Source organism: Tupaia chinensis, unplaced genomic scaffold (assembly GCF_000334495.1).
Source record: "Tupaia chinensis unplaced genomic scaffold, TupChi_1.0 Scaffold000415_1, whole genome shotgun sequence".
NCBI classification, from domain to species: Eukaryota; Metazoa; Chordata; class Mammalia; order Scandentia; family Tupaiidae; genus Tupaia; species Tupaia belangeri.
This window is the reverse complement of record NW_006159920.1, coordinates 1,046,502-1,059,846: the sequence shown is the minus strand read 5'-3', so window position 1 is coordinate 1,059,846 and position 13,345 is coordinate 1,046,502. Positions and strand designations below refer to the sequence as shown.

The 13,345-nt window shown below is 50.0% G+C and overlaps 1 protein-coding gene across 1 annotated transcript in view; it reads right to left on the bottom strand.

Moving 5' to 3' along the window:
- The window catches only part of SLC12A8 (solute carrier family 12 member 8), a 158,019-nt gene that overhangs the window by 65,212 nt on the left and 79,462 nt on the right, over positions 1-13,345 (bottom strand). Inside the window, exon 6 of the mRNA XM_006154559.3 lies at positions 712-825. Coding sequence (XP_006154621.1) covers positions 712-825 — 114 coding nt within the window. The remainder of the gene's footprint in view (positions 1-711; positions 826-13,345) is intronic.

Below are 13,345 nucleotides of genomic sequence, written 5' to 3'. Positions count from 1 at the left end.
TGGATATGTATATTTCAGCTGTGCTTGCTATTGAAAATATTTAGATTTATTAAGATATTTAGTGAAACAATAAAATGGGGGAGGCAGAGAAAGCAACAATAGATACCAGACACAATGTGGGAGGAGGATGGGAGATGGCAGAGGGTGAGATAGGGAATCAAGGATGGGAAAAAAGGCAAAATACACAGAAAACAAGAAATGAAAAATTATGTGTTGACAATAACACATATGTTGATGTGCTTGATTGAGCCAATATACAGTGTACTGTGAATGGAAAAATCTCATTTTGTATGCTATAATGATGTACAGTGGATGAATGTAAATAAATAAATAAAAATAAATAAATTTTTAAAAAAGACCCTGCTGGGCATATATAAACTATGTATATGCATATATATATAATACATACACATACATATGCATACACACGTACATATGCATACACACATGCACACGCACATGCACACGCATGCACACGCACACACACACACATAGTATAAGTAGAAGGGATAAGGAGAATTACATCAAGTTGAGAGCCTTCAGGAACTATGAAGAAGTAATAGAATTTTAGTCAAATCCAAGGCCACCTCTAAACCCAGCTCTACTTCTGGAGCACATGCAAGCCAATTATGATACTGAATTGGGGGAACAAAGCATTTATCTCCCTTCCCCCAAATGTGAGACTGAAAAAAAAAACCTAAATTACAGTACCTGTAGCCGCTGGGAAGAACACCCCAAAGACAGTGAAAAATGATTCCCCAGGGTTGTAATCTGGCAGGGTGTTGTTCCATAGCAGTTCTGGTGAATATCCAATGAAACCATGCTCTGAAATAGGAAGAAGAACAAGGTGAGAAGCCTGTAGCCAGACCTCCCCAGACTGCAGTACTGTTTTATGTAACTGCCAACAGTAAAAGGTGGGAGTGTGTGTGTTGGAGAGAGAGAGAGAAGTGGGGGAGAGGAGGTCGGACAGAACCTTCTTCCCTCCACTCTAGGGTTGATTTGCATGTTCGTATCGATAGATCTTGGTAGATGAGATGACATGAAGGAGAGCTGTGGTTTCCTCTGGAAAGGGAGCATGTCCATTTTTGCTTTATAGACCTCAGTGTGGCTAAAACATCTTTCAATGAGCTTGTATTTATATGTTTGCTTTTTAAAAGTTTATTTATTTATTCTTTTTGCAGGGGGAGGGGAGAGGGTGGTCATAGGATGCATGTGCTTGCCAGAGGGAGACAGAGAGAGGGAAAATGAGAAATTGCTCCCCGGGGGGGGGTGTGTGTGTGTGTGTGGGGGGGGGCTGGCCACACCACAATTCCTTCTTCTCCATTCTCTTCTCGGGATTTTGGGCATGTGTGCACATGTGCCCAGCATGATTTTCAAGCCACCAGGTTCTGGACTCAAACCGCGGTCAGCCATGTGGGATCCTTAACCCCACATCACCTGCTCACCCCCCTATTATTTCTTACATAAGTGAGAGAGGCAGAGAGATAAAGAGAGTGAGAGACAGAAAGTCAGCACTCTCAGCAGGCTCTTGACAATGCAGTCCACCCCCACCTGCCAGCTCTAGACCATGGGCACACTCAGGGAGGTCTTCATACATGAATTCTGGACCTTCCTGTGTGGGTCAGCCTCACAGAGCATTGTGTTCATCACTGTGCCACTGTCCAGTCTCTAGTGTTTGCATTTTATTAAAAATAATAATTAATGTTTGCAAGTTACTTCCATACTCAAAAACTTTCCACAGGTTCCTGTTAGCTGCAGAAAGACATCCAAAATCCTTAAGCTGAATATCAGAGCTCTCTACAACCTGTCAATAGCCCATTATTTCCCACTTATCCCTTGTCTTTTCCCTTCTCCCAGTCACGCTGCCCAGGAATACCTCTAATACCTACTCCTCTGCCCTCACTCAGGCTCCATTCCCTGCCTCCCAGACCCTTCTCCCACACCTCTAAGCACCAGTATTGTGCTCGCTCTTCAAGCCCAGATCAAAGGTTGCTTCCTCTGGCTTTGCAGCCCTTCCCCAAGCAGAATCCATTCTTCTAAGCGTTTGTGGTAGCATGACTGGCCACACCAGGTCTCTCCTTGAGGCAAGAAAGCCAATCTCGCACGTCTCTGTCTGAGCCAACCACTGTACCTGACACACAGTAGGTAGGTTGTGAACACGTGTGGTCCACAAAAAGTTCATGGACATGTGTATTGTGAGAAATCTGAGCATGGATTCCAATTCTTTTGGGGGGTGGGCACCACAACAAATTCATACTTTAATTCTTCTTTTCCAGGAACTTTTTGAAGTCCCCTCATCTAAGTCACACCGAAAAGTATCTTTCTCTTCGATCTCTCAGCTTATGGGCACATCTTGCTTCCAGACTTTTGGGCAACGTGGTTCACAGACCACGGTATAGCAGGAACATCTCAGACCTGATTTCTTCAAAGCATTTCTGCACATGGACTTTAACAATGTTTTCCAAGTCATCTCAGTCCTATAGGCACTTTGCTTCTTTGTCAAAGAAGGTCACTTTGAACAGTATCTGCAGACATGTTAGTGGCTATGGAATTAAAAGATACAAGTCAAGTGTCCTTGGGCTCAGGACACCCAGGATGCTCAGTCTCTGCTCTGAAATTCATTTCAGAGAATGCGTTTGTGTGTTCCTATTCTCTACAGTCCACAAGAAGCCAGTCCCCCGCTCCTTTTTCTTCTCAACTCCTGCAATCATAGGAGATGGGAACTCAGTCATCAGTCCACAGCTGGCCCCAGAGCTATGGGGATGACCTCTGGCCAGCATCACCCTCCACACCTGAAGCTGAACTCCACCTTGAGCTTCAATCTACCAGACGGCTCCTGCCACGCTGAGGTCGCTCCTGCTTCACACAGCATCCAAGAGTCATAGTTTCTTAGGGAGAATATTTCTCAAAAGATAAATAAATAAATGAAATGAAATGAAAGCTCACAGAAGCCCCAGGGACCCCTGGGAGTCCAGTCAAGCCTCAAAATCATTACCAATTGCTTTCTTTTGCCTGAAAACAAAATTCGCTCTGGCATATTAAACCCCACGTCCAGCACGACTCTTCTGAAAGGTCTGGCATCTTCCCAGAGGGTCCTCCTCTCATTAACAAAAAAAAGTCACAGTAGCTTAAGTTAACTTTAGCTTACCCACTCACTGACCCCACTGACTCGTCTTTCTGAGGAGACTGGCCTGCCCTAGAAATGAGCTCGGCCATGCTGGAAGGATCCACAGGTCGAGAGTGCATCCGAGCAGTGGGCTGTGTGCGCCGGGCGGGCCTGCTGTGTGGGACACACTCTTCGTCAGGGTCATCCATCTGGACAGCCCCAAGGCGGTCACCCTGACATAGGGGAGTGTTCAGTGACCAGGCCTGAAGGACTTGAACTGCAAGTCTGAAGGGACAGAGAGATTTCAGGCCCAATAGATGACTTCCTGGGAAGCCTTTTCTACCTCCAGTCCCTCAGTAAGGTCCTGAGAGAATGAGTCCTGTGGGTGTGGAGAGGAGATCTGCCTCAGTTGCCTTTTCTTGAAGGGTCAATGAGAAACGCACCCCGACGCATTGACAAGCACACCTCACACTCACACTACGGCCGGCCCAGCCCTCTGGGAACCAGACCCAAGTCTAGTTCTGAATCTTTCTCAAAAAAGTAATCTTGGGAACAGTAGACGGTGTGATGGCTACGTTGCTGGACTCGCATGTAGTCGGTCACGGTTCGAGTCCTAGACCCAGTGGCTTAAACTCATGCCAGGTGCGTGTGCATGCGTGCCCAAGATCTGGAGAGGACAATGGAGGAGAATAGGTTGCGGCGTGGCCATCCCCCCAGGGGGTGATTTCTCACTTTCTGTTTCTCTGTCTCTCTCTTTCTGGAGAGTGCAAGCACCCTATAGCAAAAAAACTCTCCAAATAAAAAACCTCTCCAAAAAAAGAAAAAATAAAGTAATGTTAACTTTAAGAACTCGATGACCAAAAATATTAGTCGTTCATTATTTATAATAACAAAACTGGAGAAGGGTCTAAATGTCTAACTAAGGAGGACCGAGATTTTTTTTTTTTTTTTGAGAGGTTTTGTGCTATAGGGCGTGTGCGCTCGCCAGAAAGACAGAGAGAGACATAGAGACAGGAAGAGAGAAATCACCCCCCAGGGGGGATGGCCACACTACAATCCCTTCTCCTCCATTCTCCTCTCGGGATCTTGGGCATCACACACGCCCGGCCTGAGTTTTAAGTCACCGGGTCCAGGACGCGAACTGAGGTCGACTACATGGGAGTCCAGCAATATAGCCATTACACCAACTGCTGGTCCCGAGATATTTCAAATGTTTACAAAGTTTTCTTAGTACCATAGAAGACTATTAAGGCTATTATATATGATACATGTAAAGTAAAAAAACAAACAAACAAAAAAACAAAAACAAAACTGGATACCATTTATAGTATAAAAGTCCGGAAGGGAATATACCAAAATACTAACTGTGATTGTCTGCATCACACAATTATAGGCAACCCTTTTTGTTTCTTTTTTTATTTTTACAAAATTTTCACTTTTTTTGAAAAGAGATTTTTGCCGTAGGGTATGTGTGCTCACTGGAGAGGGAGAGACAGAGACAGTGAGAGGGAAAGTGAGAAATTACCCCCTTGGGGAGATAGCCATACCACAATCCCTTCTCCTCCTTTCTCCTCCTGGAATCTTGGGTCCACACACACCCAGCGTGAGTTTCAAGCCACCAGGTCCAGATTCAAACTGCAGTCAGCCATGAGGGAGTCCAGAGATGAAACTGCTATGTCATCTGCTGGCAGCTCCACATTTTTTTTTTTTTTAACCAGAGGGTGCGAGGGTGCATGCACTCACCAGAGAGAGAGAGTGAGAGAGAAAGCACCCTCCAATGGGATATGGTCATACCACAATCTTGTCTACTCCACTTCTCCATCCTGTCAGGATTTGGAGCACACACACACATGCACTGAGCATGTTTTCCAAGCCTCTGAGGACTTGGACAGCAGCCAACCGTATAGAATCCAGCTTTCTAGGCACAGGATTTAACCACTGTGTTACAGGGCTGATCCGAAATTCCGATCTTGGGGCCAGCAGGTGGTGGAGATTGGGATGCTGAATCCCACATGGCTGGCTATGCCTTTCAAGTCCCAGAGCTGGTGGCTTGAAAATCACGCTGGGCTCTTGTGCGTGTGTGCCCAAAATCCTGAGAGGAGACTGGAGGAGAAGGGATTACGGCATGGCCATCCCCCTGAGGGGTGACTTATCACTTTCTCTCTCTCTCTCCACTCTCATGAGCACATGTGCCCTAAAGCAAAAGCTAAAATAATAAAAACAATACTTTTGAAAAATAAATGAAACACCTTACAACTGAAAGCTCACTTTCTCCAAGCAGCTTTTCTATATACGGATGTCTTCTTTTTCTCTTTCCATTTATATACTCTACCTGTTTCACAAAATGAGTCAAATGGTTTATGAGAAAAATAGAAGCAGGGTAGGGCAAATAAAATAAAGATCAAAAGAAGAAAGAAAGCAATCAAGCGTGAGAGAGAGACCGAGAAGGCTCACAGCCGTCTCGCCATGAGAGCCTGAGACCTCTGAATAAGGCTTTGGGTTCAGGTTATTATACCTGATATATGTTAAGTACGAAAACTGGGCGACTATTATGGTAGGAATAATAAATAATAATAAATTTACACATGTAAGAAAATTCTGGAAGAGAATATACCCAACTATGCCTGCAGTGACTGCCCTGAATACAGTTCAGGACCCACAGAGGTCATTTTATACTGTTTCAACCCAGGTCCCTCTGGCAGGGCATTGCACCTGGTGGCCCACCCTCACATGGGCCACTTCCCGATGGCTGAGAAGCTGCCCTGCAGGCCAGCACGGTGGACCCCCGCTTCATTCCCTCTGCTCTTCCTTTCCCAGGCCTCACAACTTCTATCCTCCATTCCCCTGTTACCCACCTCTGGGCCCCCAGTTCCGAGTCAGCCCCCAGGAAGGCCTGCTCCATGGTCTCTCCGCCCTGACTGCTAGGGCCCAGGTGTCTCCCACACCCTGATCCTGGAACTGAGGCAGCTCTGGAGCTGTGCAGAGTGGGTGCCCAGGAGTGGCACTGATGCCTCTGATGGGCCAGTACTGGCCAATACAGGCACAGTGTGAAGTCAGCTGGTCACGCCCAGGGAGGGGTGCAGGGCTGAGACCCACACCACTTGCCATACTGCCTACAGTGGCTGTGTGTGTGTGTGTGTGTGTGTGTGTGTGTGTGTGTGCGCGTGCATGCCATAGGATTCATGTGCTTGCCCAAGAGAGACAGAGAGAAAGTGAGAAATCATCCTCCCCCCTGGGTGAGGGTGGCTACACTGCAATCCCTTCTCCTCTAGTCTCTTCTCAGGATTTTGGGCCCGCATGTACACACACACACACACACACACATCACTGACCTTTTACTCCACGTCTTTTTCCAGAGTCCTCCTGATTTTTCTCTTTTGTTTTTGTATATGAGCTTTATGTTGGATGTGTGAGCCATGCTTTCACCATTTTTTTAATTAGTGCTTCTGAACAGAATTTACAATATTTTCTTCCACAAGCTCTGGAAAGAGTTAGATCATTGATAGAGCTATTTACCATGGCTGATACTTGGCAAAACATTTTTTTAAAAGAATTATTTATTTAATTTGATTTATTTATTCTTTTATTTTTTTAATTTAGCCAGAGAAAGACACAGAGAGAGAGGGAAAGTGAGAAAGGAAGCCACCAGATCAGGTATTCGAACTGTGGTTGGTCATGTGTGGGATTCCAGCACCTTAACCACCGTGCCGCCTGCTGGCCCCTACAGTGGCTCTTAATGTCTGACTTGCTGACATCCAGGCCAAAGTTTCCAAATGTGTTCAGTCACGACCTTCTTTGAGAACCTGAGGAAAGCTGGGGTCCCCATGAGACACCACATTTTGCACAGCAGTTGGGGAATCCTAGGTCTCTGACGCTTCTTGAGGGAAACTGACTGCAAGGTTCAGGCCCCTACTCCAGGGCCTGCCTTTGTACCTGAGGTTGTCCTGCAGGCTCTGCAAACACCTACAACTTCCCAAACTCTCCCAAGTGGCCCCGAGAGTGTCATGGCAATAATGCTTGTATACCACACTCCCTACAGGCCACGAGAGTGTGCTCAGACTGTGCAGGACTCCCACAGAACAGTGGATGGCACCCGCTTCTGAAAGTGGTACTAGACCACCAGTCACCAAGCACTGTGTATGTGCCAGCCCCTGGGCACAGTCCTTCTGCTATCACCTCCATCCTCAGCTACCCTCAAGATGGCAGGGAAGGGAATTGAGGCTCAGGAAAGTGAAGAACCTTCTCCAAGATCACGAACCCAGATCTGCCTTATTTCATCCACTGCCTCTCCCTGCCACAGAAGGCCAGGCTGCTCCCTCCTGGAGGTGGGTCCCAGGCCCTGGCTCTGCCCTCCTTCGCACCCTGTATAGGTTCCCCTCAGCCCCGGGAAGTTCGCGTGCTGAGACTGGGCATCAACCTCCAGCTCCACCTGTGGCTGGCCGGCTGGGTCCTGTCCCAGGAGGGGACCTGACTGGTTAGGGCTTGCACAGCTGGGAGGACCTACAGCACAGCTGGGACTCCAGGCCTGTCTGAATTCCAGGTTTTCCATCTACCATTCTGGCCCTCTGTAACTCCTTCTGGAATTGTTTCCCCCAGGATTTCTAGAGTTTGGTTCTTGACCTCAAAAGAGTCTGCGCCTTTGTGGGCCTTTAGGTTCCTCTGTGGATTACAGGGTGGCTGGGCTGGGGTCCTGTCAGCTATTGTCCAACTTGGGAAGGCCCGGGTGCCTCGGGGCTGCAGCGGCTGCGTGTGACTGTGTCTGGGCTTGACCTGAGCATCAGTTTCTGAACCCACAGAATAAAACTACTTTGGTCCCATTGGAGCTGTGTACTTTAAGGAAGAACGAGAACAGACGGGGCGGAAGGGGACCCAGGCAGGCACAGGCAGAGTTAAGTCCGACAGGCAGAGGAAAGTCCTTGAAGGTCCGTCTGCAGAAAGGCTTGATCTTTCCACCCAGAATCAGGTGAACTCAGAGTCCCTCGGGCTTCCTGTGATGCAGACAGTGGGCTGTAGGTCTCAGGTCTAGCAGCTGCTCCCAAGGGTGTGATGGGAGCCTCCTCTCTGCCCCCCACCATAGGCAGTCGGCCATGTCACAAGTGGCAGCGAAGAGCTGCCCTGGCCAGCTGGGCCCACAGTCACCGAGTGCCCAGACCCAGCAACCCAGGAAGGGACCGCTGGACCTCCGGTGGCACCTTTGGAGCCCCGCCCCCGCTGCCCCACTGCCACAGCTGCTGAAATTAGTAGAGGTGGCGGGATGTCGCCGGCCGCTTGGTGCCGAGTCGCTGCTCACCAACTTTCAAAGGATGTGTCTAAAAAGGATGCTGGGGCTGTGGGCTGCGGGCTTTTCCAGGGGCTTCCGGCTGCACTGGCTTTCTTCTGGGCCTGGGTGCCCCACCCCTGGACCAGTGACCAACCAGACAGTCCTTTCCTGGGAACGGACAATGGGAGAGGCTGGTGTGACCAGGAATAGAAAGAGTGGAGGAAGGGCCCTGGAGAGAGGAAGGGAGGGCGGGCAGGGATCACAGGAAGAGCGACTATACAAGGAAAAGGAAAGGAGAGGCCGCGGTTCTGGGAAGGGCCACCGCACCAAAACAAGGCGGGAGGGCGGTGAGGAAGCGAGGGGCACCGGCAGGGGCAAGGGAAGGCCACCGAGAGTGACCGAGGATCCTCAAAGGAGAAGGAAGTACAGTGCAGCCTGCACCGCAGGAACAGGAATGGGGGCCTTGGACTCAGGCCCAGCCGAGGGGCTTGGTCTGGAGCTGGACTGGAACCCAGGATGGTCTGCCGGGGTCTTTTAGCACAGAGGCCACCACCTCGTGAGGACAGAGATCTGCAGCAAACCTGAAATAGCCTGACAGAGAGGGCTCAGTAAAAAGGGAAGAGAGTGTCCCGGGGCTCCATCCTGCAGCTGAAGTCACCCACAAGCGTCCCCACCCACCCAGCCCCACCAGCTCATGTTGCCCGAGCCCAGGTGGGCTCAGAGGGACAGAGACGGGCAGGGAGAGCCCACATGCCCCGCCAGCTGGGTGGGTACAGAGAGCTTGGTTAGCTCCTGGAAGCTGCAAAGGGTGAAGCAGCAGCAGATTATCCAGGGTGAAGCCGTCAAAATTGAGCTCCAGGAGCATGGGTGTGTCCCACAGCAGGTGCGCCCTTTCCTCCCGGAGGTTCCAGACGCAAACTCGGAGTCAGTCTGGCTGGCCCAAGACTGCATTCCTAGTGAGCCCCAGGGCATGCCAAGCTCTGTCCTGCAGCTCCCACTCCCCGCAGCAGGGTGTGAGGCGACGTACACTCCTGATTCTAAAATCTGCGGAACAGAAGTCCATTCTAAGACTCAGGACACGTTGTCCAAATGCATAGCTGATTCCCCGGGGCAGAAGTAAAACCCCAGACCAGCTTCCAGGACACACCCCTGCTCCCTTCCCTTACTGTGGTGCTCAGTGCAACCGTGATCCAACTCACCACCCACTGTGCATACGTCAGTCAAACAAAACTACTGCGGGAGACCGTCACTGCCACAGGGCCTCATGTCGTTTGAGCTTTCTGCTGTTTCAGATGCCCTCTGTTAGCACAGACAGCAAAAGATTAAACAGAGAGGAAGAGGGATGGGTCGAACCTCGTGGTCTAATCCATCGGCCCCTCTTAACAACCAAGGAAACCGCAATGGAGAATTGGAGTCGGTTGCTCCAGAGGCATGGGGAGTTGAAAGTGCAACGGTCACTCTCATTCAGAGTCCATTTGGGTACCATCAAGTCCCGTGTGCAGGGCTCGTCCACTGAACTGGGTCATAACAATCCTGCGATAACAGCACGTATTCGATAAGATAGCTCTGGAATTGAGCTGAGCTGGGCTGTATTGATTTAGACTACACTGATCGTGGCCTGGAGAGAGGAGGAAGAACTAATGATAGGCTTGGAAGAGGCCTCCAGAGGATTCTGGCGGGGGGTGGGGGGAGCTGGGAGCCTTCCCTGACCACAGTCTCCTCTCTGGCTTCGGCCCAGGGACTTTGGTCCTCCAAAGAGAAGGTGGGGAGAGGATGTGAGCAGGGTTTCTAGCCCCGAGCCCCCACCCAGAGAAAAAATATACAGAGGGAGGGCTGGGCAGTCCATCAGCGGCCAGAAGGGAAACCTGAAGTGGGCTGGGCCTGCCCAGAAGGCCGTGGAAGTCCCACCCAGACGCCCAGGGAGGAGCAGCTTGGAGCCTCCGCCTGGCCCTGGGGAGGACCTCCACCCTGTGGAAGGACTGGCTGTCAGGAAACAGCTGGGTAAAAGCCCCCAGGGTCGGGCACTTGGGGGAGAAAGGGCCCCTGGTTAGGACGACATCAGGGCAGCTGGGAGGGGCACGGCCGAAAGTGTCCAGTAACCAGAGCGGCTCTTGGCAACCCCTGCCACCTACGAGGGCCGTCTTAGAGTTCTTGCTGCACAAAGGATTTCTCGTTTGTGAACGGGAAGATGAGCCTGTGCTCATGAAGAATGGTTTCTAAGATCCAGGAAATGGTTCCGATGCTTAATGAACCTTTCCTTATAATGGGTTTAGGAAAGGTAAGTTGAGATGAGATTTTTGCCTCAAGTGGCCTACTGTGGCAAGAACTGTCAAATGCCCCGGATGTGCAAAGAACCCGAGTTGGGCGGGCACTCGGGGCTCGCCGGGGGCCCAGGACATAAGCGGCATCCTGGAGCGAGAATGGTTTATGCCAGGAACTGCTCCAAGTGCTGCACCCGTATTAGCTCACAGGAGGCGCACACAAGTCTATGAGGGAGAAGCGTGCTTTCTTCAGACACGGAACCTGAGGCCCAGAGAGGCAGCTGGGTCGAACCTCGCGCTGCCTGTGCTGAGGCTGGTGTTCACCGAAGCTAAGGGGAGTCTTGGAGGGGAGCCAGGAGCTCCAGTTGGTCAGGCTGGGGCCTGCTGAGGGAACCAGAGAGGTCCCACCCTCACAGCCTTCAGAGCCCCCGCCAGCGTGCCCTGGGCTCTCAGCTCAAAGGAGCCCTGAGAAAGGAAAATCTGGCCTTCTTATCTCCTGGGGGAAAGGAATGCGCTCTCCCGCCAGGATAAGGGGCTGTTTTGACAGGAAGTCTCCACCCTGGCTGTGGGTTCCTCCCAGCCAAGCTTACTCCTTCTGGCTGTCCCTGCCTCTGGCATCCCATTTCCCATACTTCAACTCTTGACCCCAACACCCCAAAATAACCCTAACTCAATCCATGCCCCCCCCAAGTCAGCTGCCCCCATGGTGCTAGGGCTGGTCAAGAGATCTGGCCTGGTCCTCTCTTGCGAGGCAATCCTTGCAGGCCAGCAGTAGAGGGGGGAGGAGGTCAAGTGGTCCCTGCAGGGGACAGTCAGCATGGACACTGGTGCTTATGTAAGCAGGGCCACCCTCTTGCCAAGCCTTACACTAAAAATATTCAATACCCGGGCCCTGTACCTCTAGTTCTGTAGCCATGGAGTCTTACCCTAGGAAGGGAGCAGAAACAATTTTTTCTTTTTTAATTTGCCACAGAGCACAAACATTTGCCAGAGGGGGAGACAGAGAGTGAGACATCCATCCTTCAATCCCTTCACCACCATGTTCTTCTCAGGATTTTGGGCACATATGCACATACACCAACATGACTCTCAAGCTGCTGAGTCCAGGCCTCGAACCGTGCAGTCAGCCATGTGGGATCCAGTCACCTACCCACCACACCACCAGCTGGCCCTGGAGCAGAAACTCTTAGAATCTCATGACAAGGGATCAGCAGTTGGCATAATAGCTATGTTGTTGGACTCCCATGTAGTTGACCTCAATTTGAGTCCTGGACCAAGTGGCTTAAACTCACGCTGGGCACATGTGCATGTATGCCCAAGATCCCGAGAGGAGAATGGAGGAGAAGGGATTGCGGCATGGCCATCCCCCCTGGGGGGTGATTTCTCACTTTCTGTCTCTCTGTCTCTCTCTGTCTTTCTGGTGAGTGCACATGCCCTATGGCAAAAACCTCTCAAAAAAAAAAAAAAAAAGAATCTTATGACAAGAGAGGGAGTACTATAGCACCACAGAATGTTAGCATCACAGGGGTCTTTTGCCTTAAATCTATTTTAAAGATGGCAAGACTAAGACCCGAGCAAAGAGACCTCCCCACACACAGCACCAAGTTAGCAGCTGGCCAGTCAAGACAAGACCCCAGCATGTCTAAGCCCCCAAGTGACATGTCTGCGGTCCCCACAGGCCCTGTGATGGTTTTATCTCTGTTGGCACTGCTGGCTACCTGCCTGTTTCTCCACTAGACTCAACCCAGTGTGGGCAGGGACCATGCTGTCTCATTTACTAGGATGTCTCCGCTGCCTAGCCCCAGAAGACGTGCAAAAAATAAAAACATTATTGGAAGCAGCAGTTGGTATAATGGCTATGTTGCTGGACTCCCATGTAGTCGACCGCAGTTTGAGTCCTGGACCTGGCAGCTTAAACTCACACCAGGTGCGTGTGCATGCCCAAGATCCTGAGAGGAAAACGGAGGAGAAGGGATTGTGGCATGGCCATCCCCCCTGGGGGGTGATTTCTCGCTTTCTGTCTCTCTGTCTCTCTCTGTCTTTCTGGCGAGCACATGCACCCTATAGCAAAAACCTCTCCAAAAAATAAAATAAAATAAAAATAAAAACATTAATAACAAACAATGGAAACAACCCAAATGTCCATCAACAGATAAATGTACAAAATGTGGCGTGGCATGTCCATGTGATGGAGTATTATTCTGTCATCAAAAGGAAGATGTACTCACACATCCTACAACATGGATGAACTTCAAAAATATGCCAGGTGAAAAACTCCAGACACAAGAAGACATATATATAGATATAGATATAGATATAGATATAGATATAGATATACATGATTCCACTTATATATATAAACTATCTAGGGGGTTGGCCCTGTACCCCAGCGGTTAAGGAACATGAATCCCACATGGCAGACACTATTTGAATCCCAGCTTGAGAAACATGCCAGGCACAGGTCCGAATCCTGACGGGATGGAGAAATGGAGGAGAAGGGATTGCAATGTAACCACGCCCCATGGAGGGGTGCTCTCCCCACTGCCCTCTCGGCCTCTATGAACCCGGTGAGCACACGTGTCCTCTTGCAGTTAAAAAAAGTATATGTATATATAAATAGAAATCTCTCTCTCTCTCTCTAAATATATATATGTGTGTGTGTGTGTGTGTGTGTATATATATATATATGTATATTTTAGGCAAATCTCTTGAGACAGA